This window comes from Amphiura filiformis, chromosome 17 (genome assembly GCF_039555335.1).
Source record: "Amphiura filiformis chromosome 17, Afil_fr2py, whole genome shotgun sequence".
NCBI classification, from domain to species: Eukaryota; Metazoa; Echinodermata; class Ophiuroidea; order Amphilepidida; family Amphiuridae; genus Amphiura; species Amphiura filiformis.
In genome coordinates, this window is record NC_092644.1 from 61898982 (window position 1) to 61922006 (window position 23025).

Sequence of the window (23025 nt, forward strand, 5' to 3'; positions counted from 1 at the left end):
TTGCTGATAGTGATGTGGTCAGATGCTTCCCAGTGTCATTCAGTCATTTGCAAACGTTTGATTTCAAATATTTGTCAGCATTTTAAAATGGTTTTAGCCTGAATTCAGGTTTTTTGTGAGTTCAAATTCCCACGTTTTTATTTATTTTCAGCCTGTTTGGGGGCTTTTTGGCCTGCATTCGCATGCTTTTTCAACTTTTTCTCAAGAAGTTTCAGGGTTTTTTTGAGTGAAACTGAGTGGCATCTTTGTGTGATAGAATCATAATCTCGGCTTGGCCACCTGCCGACTGCTGTTGTTCTTATGGGTTAGGTTTATGATTGAATACTGGTCTTTACAAGGATCATTACACTGTGCTATTATTATATTATGACCATCTGTGTCATAGGCAGTGTTGCTAAAACTTGCTGCCAAATGCCAGAGGCACAAAATTTTAAAGAACTAGATATTGTTCATACATGCAGCATTTGACACCTAGTTTAGAGAAATAATCACTCGTGAGGTATACCATTTAGACAGCAAGTAACACAGGACATACATATAAAATGACCACCCTACAATGTATGCAGCGACAAAACTTGTTAGAAAAGTAGGCAAATTTGGCAATTGGCAGTTTGCATTGTAATTATATTGTGTAGCCACAAGGTCACTGGTGTCAGCTTCATTGAACTTCCTATTAGTATGACGTCAGTGTTTACGATTCTTTGTTTTGGTCAAAGATAATAAATCAAATTCTGCGCAAATGAGCTTATGTCATGCTTGTTAATTATTCTGAGATACCAACAATGAACTGTAAGGCTACGACCTGTGATTACCATAAAAAGTATGAAGACTATATTTTTAATTTCTATCAGTAGCTATATGTAGGACACTAAAGAAACAATAGGCCCACTATATATGAAACCAAAATTGCTACCAATTTCTTTGTGTCAGCATTCATTGGTGATACCCTGTACATATGAATTTAATCACAGTTTGAAATCAAAGTTTGATGAGCAAGATCATTTCTAATATGTATAATAAATTCAATTAAGGAAGGCCTTGTATGATGACAATTTTATAATTATTATCACATGTAAGCTCTACAGGAATTGATGTAATATTAAGTTTTCAATTTTAAAATGTAATTATTTTTGAGAGAGAAAGCAGTTGTGATTAATTTGCATAACTACCAGTATTACATGTAGTGCACCTTTTTGCCAATTTCATTTTGTACTAATGAATTCCTTGACATAGATAGTTGGGAATCGTTTATTAAATACATTTGTTTGAAATGTGTCCAATTCATTATTAAAGAAGACTAACTGCCTGTTACATGGTAATTTTCACATGCATAATATTTGTGTGTGTTCTTTATTGCAGAAAAGTAATGATGGATTAAAAAACAAATTTAACAATGTCAACAAAGAATTCAATAAACCAGCATTTTGTATTGAAATTGATTTGAACTAGTAACTTCATATCTATTTTACTGTTATTGTTGTTATTATTATATCATTATTTGTTATTACTATTATTTTCATATAGGCATTATGTGCAATGGAAGCAGAACTAGAAGCTAACCTGGGTGCATTTGTCATCAAAATTGAAGGTAAAATAAATACTGACTCAGCAATTAATTGTTATCATGTCACATAAATAGAAACAGTTTTTCCAGTTGATTTAACATGGGTTAGAATATGAACAATAGTCAGTGGTAAAAACTAGAACCACAATTGTCACTAGTACTGTAAAAGTGGTAAAATTTGGGTGTGTAATTTTTCACGCTTGGCCGATTTTGAACCACATTGCTTGTTTTTAATTTTGCAATTTTGAGTTTACTTACATAGATTATACATTAAAAGAACATATTTGTGTGTTTTTATTTTCGTGGTAGCTGTGTTGCACGCGAAAATTAATGTACCACAAAAATTTCCACTTTTAAGTACTTCAAACATGCTCACCTACCAGCACATAGTTCTTTGACCCCAATATGTTTGTACATTTGTAGAATGGCCTTTGAATGTGTTGGGTAGAAAAACTCATACCCCACGACTAGAGGTCTCGGATATAGCTATGAGTGTTGAAGGGAAGTTTGTAAACTGTGCCATTGGAAATGAGACATTTTGTCTCATAGTGTGTGTATTATGCATTGGTCTTGATTCATTTGATGGCTGTGTTTCATGCTACACTGAGGAGGACCAAAAACAATGCATAGAAATATGAGTGAAATTAGAATGAATAAGAACAGGGTGTTTAACATTAATTTTATCAGGGTGTTTCATATTAAAGGTGGGTGGTCAGAATTTTTCATATTGTGTTTGCTATCTTACATTGCGAGGGCTCAGTGCCACAATGTGGTAACTCCATTTTTCATATGAAAATGAAGCTTGCAAAACAGCTAATTGAAGCACACAAAATTTCATCTCCACTGGCATTCACATGCTACACAATTGAAATATCATGGACTTTGTATGGGCTCTGCAGGGGGTCTTTGGCATTCAGTGCCATCTCTATGGAGTTATGATGATGTAGTGTGTTAAGTTTTTTCCCCTTTTCTCAAAATGGCTATTTCAGATTTGCCATATTCTGAGACTAAGCCATTGATTGAGGCTTTTCATTAATATGTTTCCAAATGTTGAGTTATATTGCTCCAGCTGGTTTGATATGAAATGCAAAAACATGTATAACAATGTCGCATCTAAATGTCGGGCATTGAATTTTACCGGGAAGATGTAAGTTTTCTTCTGATACCAAAATCTGTTTTGAGGAGATAAAATGGCGGGAGTATGAGGCTGTTGATCTGATCACACTCCTTTAAATGAAGTTAACCATTTAGTGTGTACAGTGTATTACAGGTGACTTTGTTAATTAACCAATCAAATCTAAGGCATTTAAGTAGGCTATATTATTTCCTGTATTATACAATATCTTCCACAAATTTTGTTGATAACATAATCAGGTTAGTATGGCCACTTGATTGCAAATCATTCCTTATTTAATAGGGGTTTATTAACGGATGTTGTATACATGATTATTAATTGAATATATAGCAAGTCATTTGTGCTGATATTGATGACTGATTATGTGCCTAATTAAATATTGGTCATGATTTGTTTCTTGTAATTTGTACAGGTATTGCAGGGTTTGCAAGGGTGTGCAGAGGAGATGTGTTTGAGGTATGTTTACAATATATTTATCCTGTATTCATTCATTTCATTCGGCTGCGAAGCAGGCGACTACAAAGTTTCTCCATGTCAACGATTTGAAGCCAAGGTGGTAATGGCATAAAAGTTGTCGAAGGCCCCAACAGTTTTTGCACATAAAACAAATAGGATGCTCTTTGCCTTATGGGATGCTATACCTTGTATATAAAATCAAGTCCATGTTGTAGCTGTTAATAATGCAAACATATTTGACTTCATGAAAAATATGAGGAAAAGTAGCAGATTTGTTGCTATATTCTGTTGTGTTTTGTGTATTTGTCCTCCCTCCCTTCCCTTTCTCTCTTTGTATGGCCTAGTTTGCATGAAGTTTCCTGAAAACAAACCCACTAATTGATAATAAGTTATAATATAAAAAAGCATGATACACAATGGTCTAACTATTATTATCAGCTCTACTCAAGATTGTTGACATTTTATTTCTTTATCTTTCTCTTTGCATACTTAGGTTGCATTCAAGCTTGGTTTTCAGAAGTTCAAGTCTAAGTGTAAAGTAGAGAAAGATTTAAGTCAGAGCTGGGATGGTGAAGAGATCTTACTCTATCCTATGGTTGCAGACTTCCTTACAATCAAGGTAAATATAGAATAGGGCGGCACATGTGACACAATTTTCACGTAGGGTCGTGAGTGGTCTAAGGAATGGGCTTGTAATCAGAGAGTTTGGAACCAGGGAAGTGGTACTCAAGTTTGGTTTGGGTATCAATGTGCCATTTAGAATCTGAACGTGGACCCATATTTATACCAAATTTGACCCTTTTTTCATACCGAAGGCCATGATTTTTGGTCAAATTTAACATAATTTTGCAAAAAAAATTAAAAATTTCATTAAAAAAAAAAATTTGGCTCCTGTCAGTTGGAAAAATTACCCATTTGTATTAATACCAAAATTGACCTAGAAAACGGGGCCATTTTTATACCAGAGGCCTGCTGTATAAAAGGTCATGTCCCTTTTTTAGAAGCATCAATATTTATACCCGCAATACCATTATTTTAGGGGTTTCTCTACATGCAGCAATGAGCTGATTTATATTTGCTGAGTAGAGTATTGCCTAAAGTTGTGTTATAGCAATTATTACTATAAGTAACTTCAGACCTTATTGTATGTAAGAATGTAATAGATTTCCATGTTCAATATAAAAGCTGGAATCATTAGATCACTTAACAGTGATCAAGAAGGCAATTATTGTGGAAATTATATCTGACTGGGTATTATTTAAAGAAGCGTCTGTTTCTCTTAATTTCTTTGCAAATTACTATTTATGATTGGGTGTATTATACAGTCAATGCCAATTTAACAAATCCGGTATATCATTTTAGAAAGTGCAGGCTAAACAATGAGAGGATTAATTAATTTGCTTGTTATTATATCATTTGTGTCAACACTAAGTAAAATTGTGAAGTTTTACCCAAAAATTGCATATATTAAGCTAATTCCATTTTCCCATGTGACAAAGATTATGCACAGTTCAATTTCAACACATCCTAATTTGTCAAAGTATTTAAAATGTATTGATTGTATGACATCAAATAAAATAGTGCCAACCCGTGCTGTTCTTAGTTTGCTTGAATAGTTCACATATGTTGTTGATTACCACTCTACATAGCCATGTTAAATAGTATATTATGTGCCTGCCAGTACGTGTAATTACCATTTTGCGTGTGTGTTTGGATTTTGCTGTATAAAAGGTCAACAAGTTCTATTTCATTTCCTATCACTAGGATCCACAACATGTTCATCTATCAGGGCACAGTTCTTTAACCCCAGCACATTTGTACATTCATTGAATGACCATTGAAAATGTGGGTATACAAACTCATACTCTGCAACTTAGGTCAAATATTGCATTATGATTGTTTAATTGAGGTTATTGAACTATGCCATTTGGATGAGGCCATTGTGGTCCGTAGTGTATGTCAAGAACCACTGAACCAATACTAGGCATGTTTCTACTCATTTCAATACATTTCTCATGTAGATTTCAATAATGGTTGCAGAATTTTGAAATAATGCAATTTTGGTGCATTTAAAATGAAAGTCGTAGTCCTCCCCAGTGCACTATAAATGTAGGCAATCATATTGAAGAGGTTTTATTTTATAGCTTATATACTAAATGTCAAATATTACTTGATCCAAGCAACAGAAGCAATTTGTCACTCAAATTGATTATGTGATACCACATAAAATGTGTTCAAATCCTTTGTATTTTAGAATTTCTTCTTTATTGCATTATCATTTATTAATTTCCAATTAGGTGAAATTTTCAGTAATTTATCATCTATTATTTGGATGACAATGTTAAATGTAAAAATGAAAAATGAATTATCCGTAACAAAGAGCTGATTTTGCTTGATTACTTCGCATATGTGATGATCATTATATGCTGCATTATGTCAACCAGGGTAGGCCTAACGTGTGTCTCTTGTCAGTGGTTGCAATGTGCAAATTGAGTTAGTGAAATGTGGCTGCCTGTGTTTTTATCAGTTGTATGCACACAATTAATGTAAATACTTCAACATACAAACAGACTTATATCAATGATGTTGACAAATAATAGTCAATATAAAAGGGGATGAAAGAGGAAATGGAGTCGCCCATTCAGGTAGCCCTATTTGAAATTCACATCCCCCTGTGTGGAATATTAAGGTCATGTCTTCCATAGGGGGTGTATTAATTTTAAATTGAATAGCCCATTAAATTGTAATTATCATGAACTTGTAACCTTGTTTTCAATGAAACATATTCATTTGAGTTTAAATATTCACAGAAAAAGTAAAAAAAGCATGGTTTCAGGTTTTTTTTTCAAGATCAGTTTTCATGCCTGTATTTGCATATCACTATTGCCTTGCAGGTGACAGAGATCAGAGGTATTGCCAGATCAAACGTAGTCATAGGAAACCTTGAGTTTGACACCTCAGATTTCTACCAGGCTGAACCACAGAATCTCACAATAGATGTCAATGAAAATGGCACCATCAAGCTGAATGTGCTGGCCACATGGAGTCCTTTCCACATCGATGAGGATGATATGAAGAGTCCTAACAAGAACTCATATCACAAGAGGGAAAGAGCCTTCACTGAACCATCACTTTCAACAGGGGTAAGCAGAATCACTGTTTGTTACTTTGTTCATTCCAGTGACATCCAGCTCATCTCTAGCCATACCCTAAAACCTGACCCAAGATGTCACTTTTATAAAGCCTAAAACCTGCATCCTTAATCCCCTAACACAAAATTCTACATCATAACATAGATTGGACCAAATCTAATTCATACAATTTACAGTCTTCTAACCAACCCTCATTCATATTCAATACAGGACCAATATTTGCTGTTAAATATTTTTAATTGCATCTGCTTATCATTGAGCAACATCTCTGATAATATAAGGGCAGTCATCAATCCCCTTCATTTTCAACATAAGGTTTCAACTGTTATATTAACCCTAACCATACCCATGGTTTTTTGCTATTGGAATTTTAAGAACAAACAAAAATGGAGAGAAGATGAACAAAGAAGTCACCTGGCACCCTCGGGATTCGAACATCCAACCCCTCGCATGCCATGCACAAGATCACCAGCCTGTAGCCATGGAGGTTTCACTGCCCGGGCAGCAATTCCCTGAGTGTATATGACTTAGGCTGATTGTGTCATCGCATCACATGATTTCCATGCATGCACAGTGCTTTTCATAGTGAGCTTTAGTGAGATTCAGTTCAGTTAGGGTTATTTCTGGTATTTTGTGTTTATATTGTGCCATAGGTGAGAAACAAAACTGGCATATGGGCGGACAGATTCCAAGAAGTGTGATTTTTAAAAAATTTGTTTTCATCTGTTTTTCTGGACAAGAAAAAACACAGAAAGTATAAAAATGGTTTTAAGTTTTATTTGCAATTTTTTTTTTCAGCATTTCAATCCCGACAATTCAAGGTCGCAGTCATTACGAGAGAGGAGCGCCCCCAAGCCGATAGACCTGGGGACAAATCTTGTGTTGACGTTAGAAGAGGCTCTGCACAATACAACCAGGTTACTAGAGATACTCAATGGGCAATACGGGGAACTGAAAACACTGGAACACAATGTGGACCAGTTGAATACTATGTTAAAGGTAGGTTGTATGAGCAGTTGTAGGACTTGTCATGTAGTGTGAAGAGAAGATTTTGAAGGCATCAGAGTACAACAAGGACCCAAATATGAAGTATATTTCCTCTCTTCTTTGGTAGCTCCAGGGATGTGGTAACTCAATGTGTTAAACATTGGGCTAGTTACTAGAATTGTTTGGGCATTGTTTGTTATTAACCATCATTTGTATTCTGTGTTGTGGGGGAGAAATTGGTGACTTTGTAGCATGTACTGTACAAATTTAAAATGAATGAACAGAGTACCTGTGTTCCTGCCACTATGACAACCTACAGGGAGGTTATCGAGCGTGTACTGAGTGTAGCGGATGCATGTACATTTTATGTGTGCGTCTATAATGGCATCCTTTGTTCATTCATTTGGAAATCTTACTGTAGATAATAGACATATTGTTGATGGATTGCTTGTCATATGAAAACCCATACCCAATGTCAGTCATTTGTATGTTTTCATTGTTTTCCTCTTTGACTTTGACTCATGCATGATAATAACATTTCAGACATTAGGCTATTCCAGTTGAAATCCATACACCCCCATGGAAGACATGACCTTAATATCCCACACAGGGAATGTGCAATGGGGTTATCTGAATGGATGATTCCATTTGAAATGTTCACCCCCTGTGTGGGAGATTAAGGTTATGTATTCCATAGGGGCTGTATGGATTTCAGCTGGAATAGCTCATTTTGTTTCATCAGCTTATTGTTAGTAAGATGAAGAGTTGACATAAATCAGTAATTTAACATTTTCTTGCTGACCACAAGCCATCTTATTCAACAAGGACTAGTTTTTGCAAAGGTCCTTTGAAAATAGCATTGTGCAAATCAGAATTTTAGTTGATTCTTACCAAACCAAGGACATACACACTGAAAATTGGTGAAATTGTTACTCTGTGTTGAATATTTCATACATATTTTGATTTTGGTTGACAACTGAATTTTTAAAGTAGTTCATTGATCTCATTTGTTTGTTGTTTATTCACAGGACATAGCTGAGAAGAAGAAGAGGGAGTCCATTGTGAGTTTATCAGTGAAGAGTGCTCTTGACAGTTTTGACTTTCTCGATCATGTTGAAGAACAAAGTAACAGTGATTATGAGGACAGTGGTAGCGGCAGTATGGAAGAGTAAGTTGAATATTCTAAGGAACAAGTTGATATCACATAAACAAGGAGTCTTTACCTAATAATTTGAAAGCGTGTACCCATAAACTGCATGGTGGGAATTCGAAATTTTAAGACAATTATCCAAGTTTCAGAATACACACTTTGTTATTGCAAGATAAATTTGATGAAAATAGCCTGTTTGCTTGCATGTAAACTCAAGCTAATGGTATAAACCAGGCCCTCTCAACTGGTGGCGCTAGTGCCACTTGTGGCACTTGGAGTCAGTCGAAGTGGTGCACAGTAATTTTAAAAGGGTGAAATACCCAATCTGGGCTTTTAAAAACCTTAAAATCCAGGAGCTTCCGGGGACGCTGCCCCCTAGACCCCAGATAAAGCGCCATAACTGCACCGTACCCGCTATTCGCCCGCTCTAACTCGCAAAGTCCTCAGGCTCGCTTAACATATTGGTACTTCATGATCACTGACATTTTCCAGTTGGCACTTTAATAAACTAGTTGAGAAGGCCTGGTATAAACAAATTGCACTTGCATGTGTACTATATAAATCTTATTGATATCTGCCCCAGACTCTGTAGATTACCCTTAGAATTTAACCTATATTCATTTTTGTATTACAGAACAAATAGGCGGAATACATTAGACAGTACAAGATCAGACAGCGTAATCAGTGCTGGCACTGATTCCACCTGCTCCATTGATGAATATCATCCACCATCATCATCGCCAACAACGCCAAAGAACGATACAACATCACCCAAATCTGATAGTAGCCAACAGATTCTCTTGCCAGAAAGACCCATACAAAGGAAACGTGGCAGCAAATTTATTGAGATGAGTGAAAAACGAGAGAGTCGTTTACTTGAACTGAATGAACAGAGAGGAAGTAAACTGTTTGAGACATTGGATAGACAGTCCAAGAAAAGTAGTACTGAGAATGGCTCAGAAAGCGGGTCTGTACTGACGTGTGGCAATGAGTCTGTGGACATGGTCTTAGTACAACATCTTATGTATATTGAATATCTTCTCAGTGTAAGTATCATATGTGACTGTGTGAATGTCAACCTCAAAACAAGTTGTATTACAGTACAACTTGCAGAGTAAATTTCCTCTGTTGGCAAACAAATTTCAAAGTGCGATTCAAAATTGTGAAAAATTGCTTTGTGATTGCTTATGGATTAGCATTGCATAACCTTTATATTCCCATTTCAGTATAGATACATTTCAATATTATAAGGTTATTATATTCCAAATGTGGAATGAAAAAAAAAATGTAACGGGACGTAAAGAAAAATTACTACAAAATGTAGTTTTCCCATTTTTAACAACAGCAGCAATTTTTTAATGTCATTTCTGTTCAATTGCATCCTGCTTTAACTTGTCAACAATTAAGTGATAACTAATACTAAAATAAGTAATCAAAAACTTGAACCCATATGCACAAAACAAGTTACATCAGGTTTAAGTTACACCTGGTCTAAACAAAGAGCATCAACTTCACCATGTTTGTTTGTCACTCATGGAGTGCAAAATATTGCACCCTCCAGATTATTTCCCTGGTCCATAGTGCAGGGGTGTGAAATCTCCTCTTTTAAGCTGAATTCCTCTTTTTTGGAAATTTCTTTGAGGCAAAATTTCAGCTTTTTCTTTCATTTTCAGCCCATTTTGAGCATATTTCAGTGCTTTTCCTCTTTTTTGAACAAAGTGTGTCTTTTTCAATAGAGGTCACTCACACCCCTGATAGTGAAATAATCCAGAGGTAGACTATTTTGCTCTCCATAAGGTTAGTGACAAGCAAGTATGGTGAAGTTGTCACTCTTTGTTGTACCTCATTGTCTAGACCAGGTTTAAAGTAAGACCTACTTGTTTTGTGCATATGGGCTCAATTGGTGTCTAAGGTAATTGAATTTATAATTGACATTCAGAATTATTCAATTTGGACTTAATGACTAATTATTTTGATATGAATTTGTCACAATGCAGCATTTAGGTGCTTTTGGTCCATTGAAGCTGAAGGAGACCAATGCATTAGAGAAGCTACACAAGCAAGCAGTGATTATTGAGCAGCTGATTACACTATGTGTTACTAAGATGGAAGTTACAGCTCCTGATGAAAGTAAGACGGTATTAATGTTATACTGAGAACAAGTGAGATGTATAAGAGAGATGCGAATGGGAGGGAGGAAGAAAGGATAGGGAAAGCAGGGAAACATGGAAGTAGGATAGAGAAATAAACTGTGATCAGAGAGGATTAGAACAGATATTGACATTTGCCTTAGGGATCTAGAGGTACAGGGGTATTTTCCAGCATTCTGATGTTTCAGGCAGTTTCCTAAAATTGGGTACCTAACTAAAACAGGTTTGACCAATATCAGACATTTTATGTAAAAGCTGCTTGCATCACTAGAGGTAGAGAGAAAAGGGTGGACAGATGGGCTGACAGACCGAGAGGAATGAACTAACATATTAAGGGGAGAGTGGAAAATGATGAGAGTGAGAGGAAGCAGGACACCTGGAGAAAATTTGATGGTTATTTTGTAGTAACTATGTCCGTAGTCTGAAATAGATGAATGTTGTGTGAATCAACAGAATGTTTACTTTCATTTATGTGTGAAAAATCTGATGTAATTTGATCCTATTGTATAATCTTTTTCCAGTATTACCTGATCTGAAATTAAACTTGCCACTACTTGAGTTCTGGGAACAATCTACAGGGAAGGATGTACTCCTTGTTAAAGCAGATGATTTCTTGCTACAACTTGATGTCAAATTTGGTGCTAAATTACGGACAGATCATCCAGATATTGCTGATAATGGTGAGTAGATTGGCTTACTTTGGATTAGCATTTATTAAATGCATTTATTAAAACAGACCTTTGTCTGTGGTCAGTTCAGCAGATTGGATTCTTAAGTTCAATGATTTTCTGTCTTTAATGAATTGATCTATATTGATGTAATTGCTTCGTGAGGCCATTGTCTTTCAGCTTCTGCTGGTTTTTAAACCATAAATACATGAATAAAAAAATATTGCATAGCAATTTCCTTATGGCTTGAAAATACATATAATTGAACCATGTAGGCCTATCATCAGACAAGCTTATGTTTTGGTACATAATTTAAATTTCATCATCTTTAAAACTTGGTACAAGAGATCCTCACATAAACACAAGATGCTAATTAATGTCTCAATTCTTTCCTACATCACTAACATTTCATTAATATCATTTTGTTTGTAGTATTTGAGAGTTTATGTCATCGTCTGGTGGACAGGCCAGTGGATCTGCTCAGTGCTAAGACGGTCATCACACTCTTCCAGTACATTACATTCTTTGCTGAGGATGAGAGGAGGCATCCAGAGAAATTTATTAACGACCTTACCAAAGAATGTAAGTGAACAGTACAGCGCCCTCTTTGTCTTTAATTATGAGAGTGGTATACATTTTATATGGTGACAAATCTGAAATCCTATGTAAAGGGACACCTGTGATTTGCTTACTGAGAACACCTTAAATCTCATTCAAAAGCTTCTGAATAGCAGCAAGTGCAATCCAATCAAAGAGTTTGATTGCCTGAATATTTCACAAAGACTCCTGGAAAATGGTGTTTATCACAGATATGCTCTACATTGACTTATTTGTGTGTGCATGTATACACTAAGCGTTATAGCAATGCACATGCGATGCCGTCGCGCTTCTGTGTTTGGTAGCACTTGTTTTCGGTGCTAATGTCAAATTTGACTGATAGATTTTTTTGTAGGGTATAGGTTATAAAAGTAATTAAAACTCTTTATATTTAACAGCATTTTATGGCATAACATAACATGAAATGTCATTTTGACTTGTTAAAAGATGCTTTGAAGTTAGCTGGTTGCGATTTGATAGTAGGACATGCTAGTGACATCTGATAGATATATCGTCAGTCACGTTTCCGGCAAACGATGGAAATATATCATTAAAATGCTACGCTCCTTGCTTAGTATGATATGGGCATAACAAAGAGGCAAACATTAAAAAAGAAAAGAAAAAATAATTCCATAATCAGGTCTGAAGATATTATAACATATAGTAACATACTTAACCATGTCTTTAAATTTAGGTTAAATTGAAGCACTTCCAAATTTATAAATTTAATCTTTTTCTATGACAGTTGAATTGACAGCAAGTTTAGAGCCTGGCAACCCAGATCTTCCTAAGATGGTGAAGAAGATCCCCAAAGGAACCATGTTGCCAACAGGAAACCTGAGAGCGCTGAGTCTGCTGCTGCTTGAAGACAGCGCCACCGTACAAACAGGGGTGCGCATGTACTATGAATCCATATCGGCAGAGAGTAGTATCAGGCAAAAGGTATGTGGATTGACATATATCATTCCGAGATGTTCCAAGAGATTAATAGGCCGTTTCTAGTTGAAATCCATGCACCCTCTTATGAAAGACATGACCTTAGTGTTCCACACAGGGAGTGTGAATTTCAAATGGGATTACCTGAATTGGTGACTCCATTTGAAATCTACAGCCCTTGTGTAGGAGATTAAGGCCATGTCTTCCATAGGGGTGTATGGATTTCAAATGGAATAGCCCACAAATCTGTCAAATCCTTCCTCATGTGATAATGAGGGCTAGTGGTTCTATAAAATGAAATGTAATACAGCTGTACTAGATTGTTCTCCGCTGGTTGCAAGTATATTTTTATTTAATATTTTTAATTTTGTAACAAGAATGAAAGAAATTGATGTTTTTCAAACTGTTGACAGTTTGTTCCCCTTTTTTTCAAACTTTTTTTAACTTCTTTTTCCCTATATTTTGTGTGTTTGTGACTCAGGTAATCACTGTATATCTGGAGTGTCTTGAAGAAAGGGACCAATCATTAAGGCAAGCAGGGTGTGCAGCACTAGCAGCAATGCAGGTAAGATGAAAGAAAGCCTTATTCATGAGATATCAACAATGCCCAGCTATTGCTTTTTCAATTGTGGTTGATGTTGCCAAAACATCTGATATCAAGAAGACTGATATGATTTGTCTCTGGTTGAAGAATTTTGGAAACGTTTAGGAATTTATGAGTGTGTCCATAGATTATTGAGTTCACAGATTGGTAACTAAATTGCAGGGGTCAAGGTCATGATAGTTTTCTTGTTTTACATATCAGCATACCAATGGTTGCAACATTCAAGCCATCATGTAAAGCTGTCAATCAGGACACTCTGCTTTACGATAAATAGAAGTGTTTTGAGCACCTTACGGCACCATTCAAATCAAGAATGAATAGATCGGCCCTGATTTGGTAAAATGATCTAACTTGAAAATCGCTGTTTTGAGAAAAAGAGCTTTTAAGTTTAAACATATGACGTTTTTCTTTTTGAATAAAATCAATTATCAAACACATCTAATATCTTAGAAAATATAAAAATCTTTTTATTTGCAAACATTTGGCTAATTTGGTTGAGTAATTTTGAAATAACAACCATTTTTAGGGAGTTAGATTCTTTTACGTTGTTTTACCTTGTAACAAAAATAAACATAGCGAGACTCATTTATTTGGTAAAATGATCTATCTTGAGATAGGTTGTTTTGCCGTGTTATCATTAATGTGTTAGGCTTTGTCTGGCGCTCCCTAGGGTCTTGGCTAATGCGGTAAAATGATCTAACTTTGAGATAGGTCATTTTACCATATTAAATACACGGAAAGTGACAAAAAGGTGTCAAGATAGGTTCTGTTATCTTCAAAATGAAGCATGGTGGTGATTTGAGGATATCACCAATGGAAAGAACACCCTCACATTACCCAAGATATGGATTTATCTCAAAATGTCCAAATTTCAAGTTAGATCGTTTTACCAAATCAGGGCCGAGATATGGTAGCAAGTTGGGGTATGATTAGCATTATTGGCAATCTGTGGATTTTTCCTTGATGATTAACCTATGTACTTGTGTATTTCTACAGGCTACAGAGGCTTTGGATCAGCTTGTGTATTTATTACGATGTGATGTAGATGACGTGAAAACAACAGCAAAGGTGGCATTGATGGCTTTTGGTAAGTGATTAAACTCAAAGGCCGTAAAAGGTGTGAGTGTGCAGTGCCACATGCACGCATACACAACCCTGTGCATTACTAATATTTCTGAGGACCTGAAAAATGACGAAATTTTTACAGGTCCAAATGTCCTCGGTGTGTCGGTGTGTTGCCATGCCAAGTCCTCAAAAAGTCAATAATACCAAACAAGTTTTAAAATGATTAATGCTCTCAAGGATGTGACATATAGAGGGCGTAGTATAAGACCCAATTGTTTGCCGATTAACGAGGACATACGTAGCAAGGACACATGTTTAGGTCCTCGGTAATCCCAAGGTCCTTGGTCCTCAGAAGTAATGCAAAACACACAATCACATACCTACACACCCCCACACACCCCATTGTTGAAACTAGAGCATTTTAACGTGGAATTTTTATGCTGTGATATTTATATACAGGCTTTACTGGTATTTGTGAACTTGATGCTCACTTCAAACTTATTTTGTCTACTTATTTGATACAGGTGAGAAAGGTCGGTTGGCGTATGAGACAATCTCATTTGCATCGTACGGAGACTACCCACCCTATCCAATAGAGTCATCAGGAACACCTTTGCAAACTACAGAATTATAATAAGTCACTAAGTATCACTAAGTTACCATGGTATATATGTGTATCAATAGTTGTTTCAAAAACATGATTATAACTATCACTTACTACAACTAAAAAATGTTCTAGGGGCAGATTTAGACAGTCTGGTAATGTATTTCAAGATACCCAAATCCCTCATGAGTATCTATATGAAACACTGGATTACTTACAGGCCTGCGATATTCTGTACTAAGTGCCTGTAGAGATTATCAGTACCAAAAAGGAAGGTGTGCCCTTCAATTTAAATGAGTTGGTAAACTAAATATCATAAATGTTTGGAGTTAGTTGCCGTGAGGCAAGCATAACAACATTGTCTGTGACTTTTCGACATTTCACATGTATGATGATGTTTTATGTGAGGCCTATATGGCTTTGTTTTGCATTTACATCATGCTCAGTGCATGCATTTGTGAATTCAGAGTGTATCCATATTATCTCTAGGTGTCAGGCAATGGGCTATTCCAGTTGAAATCCATACACCCCCTATGGAATATGTGGCCTTAAATGTCCCACACAGGGGGTGTAGATTTTAAATGAAGTCACCCTTTCAGGTACCCCAATTTGAAATTCACACTCCCTGTGTGGAAGACAAAGGTCATGTCTTCCAGAGGGGTGTATGGATTAGCATTAGCAGACATGCCTTCAGGGCCCTTTGCTTGAATTTAGTCACATTGCTAGTGTCCACATGTTCTTCCTCAGAATTGTACATGTAGTGTTGACTCATGTCACCTCCAGATGGAGCACATTGGATGACTTATGATGGGTTTGGGCACTTAAAGGAACATTTCATGATTCTAAGTTCTAACATCCTCTTTTTGTGGTATGTTTCAGAAGATATCCCAAAAATGCTTATTGCCAAATTTTCATTTGATTCCAATTTGCATTCGAGAGTTATGCATGATTATGTGTATATCATCGGCTCCATAGGCCACTATGTTGTTATTTTGTTCTTTAAACAGAACATAAATACAAAATTGTTATATTTTGGCCAAGCGATCGAACCTGCAAGAATTTTTGCACACAAACATTTTGTAGCCAGAGGTTTCTGATGGTATAAAAATCTCAACCTTTTTAGAAAAGTGGGGGATGAGGCTTGGATCATGAAATGCCCCTTTAAGATGCAAAGGTTGTGGGAAATCTGCCTCATATTCTTTCTCACAAAGACAAATCTATGCAGTGTACAAATTGCAACACTTCCCTCTTCCATGAGCAAGTGCCTCGTTATGATTACGTATGCCTTGTGGTTTTTTCCTCATCATCAGATAGTGACTTTTCTATATTTTCTTGTATAATTAAGAAAAACAAATCAGGGTATATTATGCACAGTCATTCTGTTTTTCCTTAAACTACAATCTTGGAAGGAAAAAAAAGTACTTGGAACACTTGGTACCCATTGTCGTAATTCCGTGCAGAATTTGCAATGATCATGGAAATGTGTATTTTGCAGAGTGCCCCCCCTGACAAAAAATGAAAGAAAAAGTGCCCCTCTGACAAAAAAAATGAGAGAGAAAATCAGGAGGGCAAAGGAAAAGAAAAGGGCAAGGAGCCCTTTTCTAGCAAAATTCAGGGCCAAAATAGTGTAAAATACAAAAATTTTAACAATAAAGCCCTTTTTAGCCGGATAATGGGCTAAAATAGTGTAAAATACCATTTTTTTAGCGCCATGCAGCACATCATCCCAATAAGGCCCTTTTCGGGAAGCTCAAGACATACAGTCTCTATGTATTGTATGATGCAACTGCAATTTTTTTCGTCTGTGCCCCCATAATTTTATTTTGCCCCCCTGACCAAGAAAGCTGGCTACGCCCCTGCTTGGTTGGCTTCAGAACTTATTTTCACCACTTCCATGCACAAAAGTTCCAAAATTACAGTATTAATAATGAAAGTCAATTGAAAAAAAAATGAAAGTAACAATATATTTATTATGTAATTGTATCATGGAAAAACATAAAGGATATTTAATGATGGTGTAGTTTTGTCTCCAGAATTGTTTTATTACAATCTGTTGACATACTCAGTTTTTGCTCTGAATACAAGGACAAATATTCTATGTTCAGAATGTCATTAGAAATTAACCTACAATCATATATTTATAAGGAAAAAAATATTTAATAGTCTTTAGAGTTTAGGAACTCATTTTTCAAGTATGGTGTACAAGATAGTATATTGGTTACATTTGGTTCTTAAATGCTGATCCATGCTCCTCTTTGAGCAAATGTTGTCCAAGTTGCTCCGTAACATCCTGCTTTTGCTTGGTTGGTGTGTATGGAATTTAAAATGAGAATACAAAATATTCAGGGGCTAGATTTCATCTTGATTTGTGAGAATCAAAATCCATCATAGTCACTGCACTTACTGTATGATACAATGAGAGAAGTTGATTCTTGCAACCAAATCTTACGCGAATCACAACGAGAATGGATTCTCTGATTCTCGTCGAAATCTAGGCCGATGATTCAAATGTGATGAAAGAGTCTTTTGTTTATACATGATCTAAAATCATTCCAGGAATATTTCATTTGGTCATACTTCAGGATACTGCAACTATTTCAGTATTCAGTATTTTTTTAAATTTATACTTAATCTGGCCAGAACTACACCAGTTTTTGTGTTCAAAATTCTTTTCTTCAATCGGAATTCATAAGTTAAAATTGAATTCCAACGAAAGTGTCCCTAGGTTTGATGAGAATGATTTCTGGTCAATACACATGATACTTATTTGGTGCTAGATATTGTTTATTGGATACTGTTTGGATGGATGGACAGGTGTACATTGCAAACTTATGTAAAAATGTATATCTACATGTATATGAGTTAAGAACCAAAGCTGCAACAAAAGGCACTGTATATACGTCTCGTATCAACATAATGTGTACTTTTCGAAAAATGTACAATGTTTCAATGGCCTTCCATGTTTCTGCCTTTTTTTACAAAAACATCTTGAAGCAGATTATTTAATATAGTCTTTGAACTTTAGCTTTGAACTGTCCAGCCAGTATGTATCTATGTGATCTTTCAAAGGGTAAATATTGTAAAGGCTGAATATGCTTTCACTGCGGTGTATATAATAGGAGCTGTGCTTACCTACGACAATGCTTTTTGTCAAGTGTAGTCTTGTGTCGAGACCAGGGTTGTAGCTAGCTAAATTTTAGTGCCGGCTAAAATTAAAGAGAAAATTGAATCAGAATGCCAATTTCTTGACAGCAATGGCATTTGACAGCTGTTTTGAGGACAATTTGTCATTTTAGTGCTGGACAAGACCTATAATTCCCTTCAGTGCCGCTCGGTCAGGCTGAGTACTGGTTACTGCCGACCACCGTGGCTACAACCCTGGTCGAGATGCAAATTGCAAGTATTCAGTCAAAACACCGTCATACTCTCATGTGTGTTTAAGACACTGCATAGATTCATATGCAAAATGGTTGTCTTGACTTGTTGATGTCACTGACTGCACCAGGCAAAGAGCATAGATTTATGAAAAATAAACATTTAAATCATTTATCATATTAAAAATGAGCTGCTCAAAATTTTGCGGTCCTATGGGTCACTCAAATACCAGTTTTATTTTGGTAGGTAATTTGAAATTGTAGTTTTACAAGATGTGCTGTACAAATCAACTAAAGTGCTATACCAGTTGAAATACACACACCCCCTATGGAAGGCATGACTTTGATTTTCCACTCTAATGGGGTTATCTGAATGGATGACTCCCATTTGAAATCTACACTCCCTGTGGGATATTAGTCTTCCATAGGGGGTGTATGGATATCAACTGTAATAGTCCATTGGTACAGCTTATTCCCCCTCATATTGCTTTGTATAATGCTCACATCTTATTCTTCCAGCTGGTTTGGTATTAATGGAATAATTGATATATTGAAGACCAAAAAAGTTATCATGCTGTACATATATCTGTTGTTGTAACATTACCTTACAAATAGAACTGAAAACTGTAGCTAGTGCTGAGCTAGATGTAGTATATTGTTGACAGATTTGAATCATTCACTACTACTATTCGTTGTTGTAGTGCATGTTAGTAACCATTGGTTACTGGTTCAAGCCTGGGCTCATACACCTGTTCCAAATTTTGATATGCCATAGGCTGTGTTGTGATCATTTCGATCAGTGGTTCGTAACACAGAAAGTGTGACCCAGTTGACCTAGCAATGGTCATATTCTAACATGCACTACGACAGCAATTTGGCAGTTTTGCATTTAGTTGATTCTGAAAGGTGGACATACAACATGTGTTTATGCAACTGCCTGGTAAGGACTCGAGGAAGAATAGGATTTTCCACTGAATGAGTACGCCAGGTTAAAAAGAAAAAAACAAACTGTCACTTGAGTAGTAAGTTAGTGATTCAAATGTCTGCATTGTTGTTACCTTGCCAGTTCATGCAAATCCATTCTGCCATGTCTGTGTCATTCCCAAATGTTCCATACTTGCTGCCGATGTGTTCCAGCCAGCCTTGATTCCTTTGATCTATATTCCATATTTGATATCCTTGTTGCCAAATGTGTCTGCTTGTTGTAAGTCTGCATGTTGCAGGTTTGCAAACTTGCTTGTTGTTGACCTTGCAAATGATTTAGGCAGTTTACTGGGTGTTAAGGTGTTGCTATGGCCTTGGAGTTATAAATTTATGCTGTTCTTAAGTTCACAAAACTTTTTCAACTGCTTTTATTGTACATTCACATTTATCCCAGAAAATAAAAATTTGGTAACAGAACTAAGACACTGCTGTAAAGGCTTTACTTGCACCATTGGGCTATTCCAGTTGAAACCCATACACCCTCTATGGAAGACATTACCTTACCCTCCCATAAAGGGGTTGTAGATTTCAAATGGAGTCTGCAATTCAGGTAACCCCATTTGGAATTCATACCCCCTGTGTGGAAGATGAAGGTCATGTCTTCCATAGAGGGTGTATGAATGTCAACTGGAATAGCCCATTGATTGATTGTATAAATACTTGAGATGATGATTGTAATTAACATTTTTATAGTCACATAGAGGGCCACATTGAGAATGGTAACTTTTGAACTAAATTTCTATAATATTGTGTTGCAAGTAATATACACTGTTCCATACAGTTTGCACAACTATCATGAAACTGTAAGTAGAGGACTCGTTTTGAATGTGGCCTTTCTTACCAAATAAAACATGTTATATTTAGTATAATTATTATCAAATAATAATGATATAATAAATGTCATAAGCTGTATGAATAAGGACTAAGTAATCAGTAAGTTTCCCAAGTCATCGATCCTTCTTTTGTTCTACTGCTGCTCCTTTGAAAATGGGAACACATCATGAAATTTAATGTTCATCCTTTTATTCTACTGCTCCTCCTTCCTTACTATGTATGTGCTGAACCTCAATTTTGAGTATTAAGGCTTTATGTGCAGTTTACCTATGCACGATCCCGAAACCTTATTAAAGGATATGTTTCTGTTGCTACATACCGTAAACGTTCGCCTAATGGTGCACATGGGCTCCTTTACCTTAAGATTAAATTTCATATACAAATAGAGAGCTCCCTCCTCTAAAAATCTCAACCAGAATTAAGGGTATGTGCCCTTATTTCCGGGTGGAATTTTTATGGGAGGGCAATTTTAGTTTGTGTCTAAAATTCCAGTTATGTCAAGGGAGCCCATAGCGTCATTAGGCGAACGTTTACGGTATTTGTTCTCCATCTTAATTTTCTATCCTAAAGTTTGCAAAAATGGTCAGTCAAAAATGTACATGTATGTTTTATCATGCACTTAGTACTCTGAGCTAAGGTGTATTTTAAAATCTCCCCCTCCGTTTTCATTCTTCTTATATGGACAGAACCTGTACTTGATTACCTATATCTGTATCACTGTTCTGATTTGTGGTTGATTAGAACCACTTGTAACATATTTTATAAGTATTATTGTAAAAAATTGAAAAGATATTTTATTATTAAATGTAAGTGCAAAGCAACAAAATTAAATTGTGCATCCCAGCTTTCTTAAATTATAATTATAGGGGATATGTTCTCAGTGCATCTTTAGGAAGGTTGTGAGGTTTACAAAAATGGAATGAAAATTTGCTCCTTTTTGAGGTTAGCCCCTTTTCTATGTACGCCCCGGTGCTGGCTGACCCCTTGTTCTTTACAAGTAATTAGCTCCTTTTGAGGTTAGCCCCTATGGCCCCATGCGTATGTACTACCAGGTGCTGGCTGACCCCTTGTTCTTTACAATAATTTTTTTGACAATCTGACAATTTATTTATCACATATGATTAACTGTACCTTGTATTTATATTTATCAATAGAAACCATTTTACTTGGATAGAAACAGGCTGCAAATACAAACTATCAAAATGACTGGAACCAGGATTTGTGATATTTTCAATTGTATAATTTAATTGTAATTTTATTCTAATAGAAAAGGGGCATATGTGATCTGATAATCTGAAGCCAACAAATTCATATTTAAGTTGAAAAGGTTCACTGCTCAATATATTTATTGCAAAGGTGCTCTCAATCAATATCTCTAAAAGCATGTAACTTCTGGAAGGGATGCTATTTTCATGATTTTTAGAGAAGATAAAACTACCAACAGGGATGCCAGTTTTCAGGTAATTACCCGATTTCCTACTTTTTGTTACTCCAAATTTCTGCACTTAAAAAAATTGGCCCATTTTGAGGTAATATCCCAAATTCGCACTTTTTCAGACTTTTCGTGCAGTCACTTCAGGAGACTGGCATCCCTGTACTATAATTTCAAATATTAAAATAAAATTAATCTAAACAAAGTTTCCGTTCCAATCATTTTGAAACGGTTTGTCGCAGTCCAAGGCTTTATCAATTCCACAAAGGCTGACGCATTTGTTGTTACAAAACTAATCCTATCATTTGAAATAATTAATCATGGAAATTAAAAATGTAGTTACATGGTTAAAACAACAAATATTGAGAACAAGTACAGTTATATCATTTTTCAAGGGCTTACGAAGAACTTTATTTACTTTTATATATTGTGGTCTTTAAGCTACCAGAGCAGTCTGGTCCCATGCTGATGTTATCATGTAACATGTAGGTCTTTTAAGCTACCAGAGCAGTCTGGTCCCATGCTGATGTTATCATGTAACATGTATAAAACCCATTACCTTACTTGTTACTGTGCTTTGCAAATAATGATTTTCATTTATGCATAACTCTGTAGTGTTTGTGTAATATATTTTTATTTTAATAAAAAAATTACATATCTCTATTATGTGTGGTTTGTAATCTTTTATTTTGAAGTTTTATTCCGTGAGTATTTACACTTCTCAAAATAGGTTTTAAACAGGCATACAGATTCTCAAGTTGCAATTTGAAAAACAAAACATTTAACGATTTTAAGGGGAGTTGGTATACCGCCATGGGGGGATAACTCACTTTGTTCATAAAAGAGTTACGATTGACGTAAAAACAAAACGCCTATAGTTGATAGACCCTGGTTCGAATCCAGGCACATTTACAAAGAGGCGGTCTTGCACGGTGCGAAAGGACCCTTAATATTTGCCTATGTGAAAGACTCTAGGAAATGCCAACATAAAATCAGAGAATATGAAATGCCAACATAAATCAGAGAATATTTTGTCTCCAAAATCCCATACACTGGCATACAAATAAAGAATGTTTGAGTACAATGGTAAGAATATTTTCATTCATTGAAAAATGGAATGGAACAGCTGAGCATATTCTTTTATCTTTTTATAGTTGATAAGAATTCTGTAATCTCATTGTCAAACACCACTTGGATAAAAATCTGTACGCAGGCTGTTAAATTGAATGCCAAATCAAATGACAAGGGCCTGCAATTCTCAACACTAGAAATTTTGTTTGAAAAATCATAGAAATTTTAAACAATTTGACATAACTTTAGAAAACAGTATTTT

General features: G+C 35.7%; 1 protein-coding gene and 1 long non-coding RNA gene across 4 annotated transcripts in view; both read left to right on the forward strand.

The window, feature by feature from the left end:
• Positions 1-15536, forward strand: part of LOC140138125 (rho family-interacting cell polarization regulator 2-like) — a 67893-nt gene extending 52357 nt beyond the window's left edge. For all 3 annotated transcript variants that reach the window (XM_072160048.1, XM_072160050.1, XM_072160051.1), the window contains exons 8-21: positions 1525-1588; positions 3112-3155; positions 3649-3774; positions 6050-6298; positions 7106-7306; positions 8323-8462; positions 9079-9490; positions 10442-10574; positions 11116-11274; positions 11695-11844; positions 12605-12801; positions 13277-13360; positions 14396-14486; positions 14989-15536. In XM_072160048.1, the coding sequence (XP_072016149.1) occupies positions 1525-1588; positions 3112-3155; positions 3649-3774; positions 6050-6298; positions 7106-7306; positions 8323-8462; positions 9079-9490; positions 10442-10574; positions 11116-11274; positions 11695-11844; positions 12605-12801; positions 13277-13360; positions 14396-14486; positions 14989-15098 (2160 nt within the window). In that variant the 3' untranslated portion in view covers positions 15099-15536. The remainder of the gene's footprint in view (positions 1-1524; positions 1589-3111; positions 3156-3648; positions 3775-6049; positions 6299-7105; positions 7307-8322; positions 8463-9078; positions 9491-10441; positions 10575-11115; positions 11275-11694; positions 11845-12604; positions 12802-13276; positions 13361-14395; positions 14487-14988) is intronic.
• A 1329-nt stretch (positions 15537-16865) lies between these two features.
• LOC140138129 (uncharacterized) lies at positions 16866-22355 on the forward strand. The gene is made up of 2 exons (XR_011856945.1): positions 16866-22124; positions 22182-22355. It is a non-coding gene; the product is annotated as an uncharacterized lncRNA (long non-coding RNA).
• Positions 22356-23025: the final 670 nt, after the last annotated feature.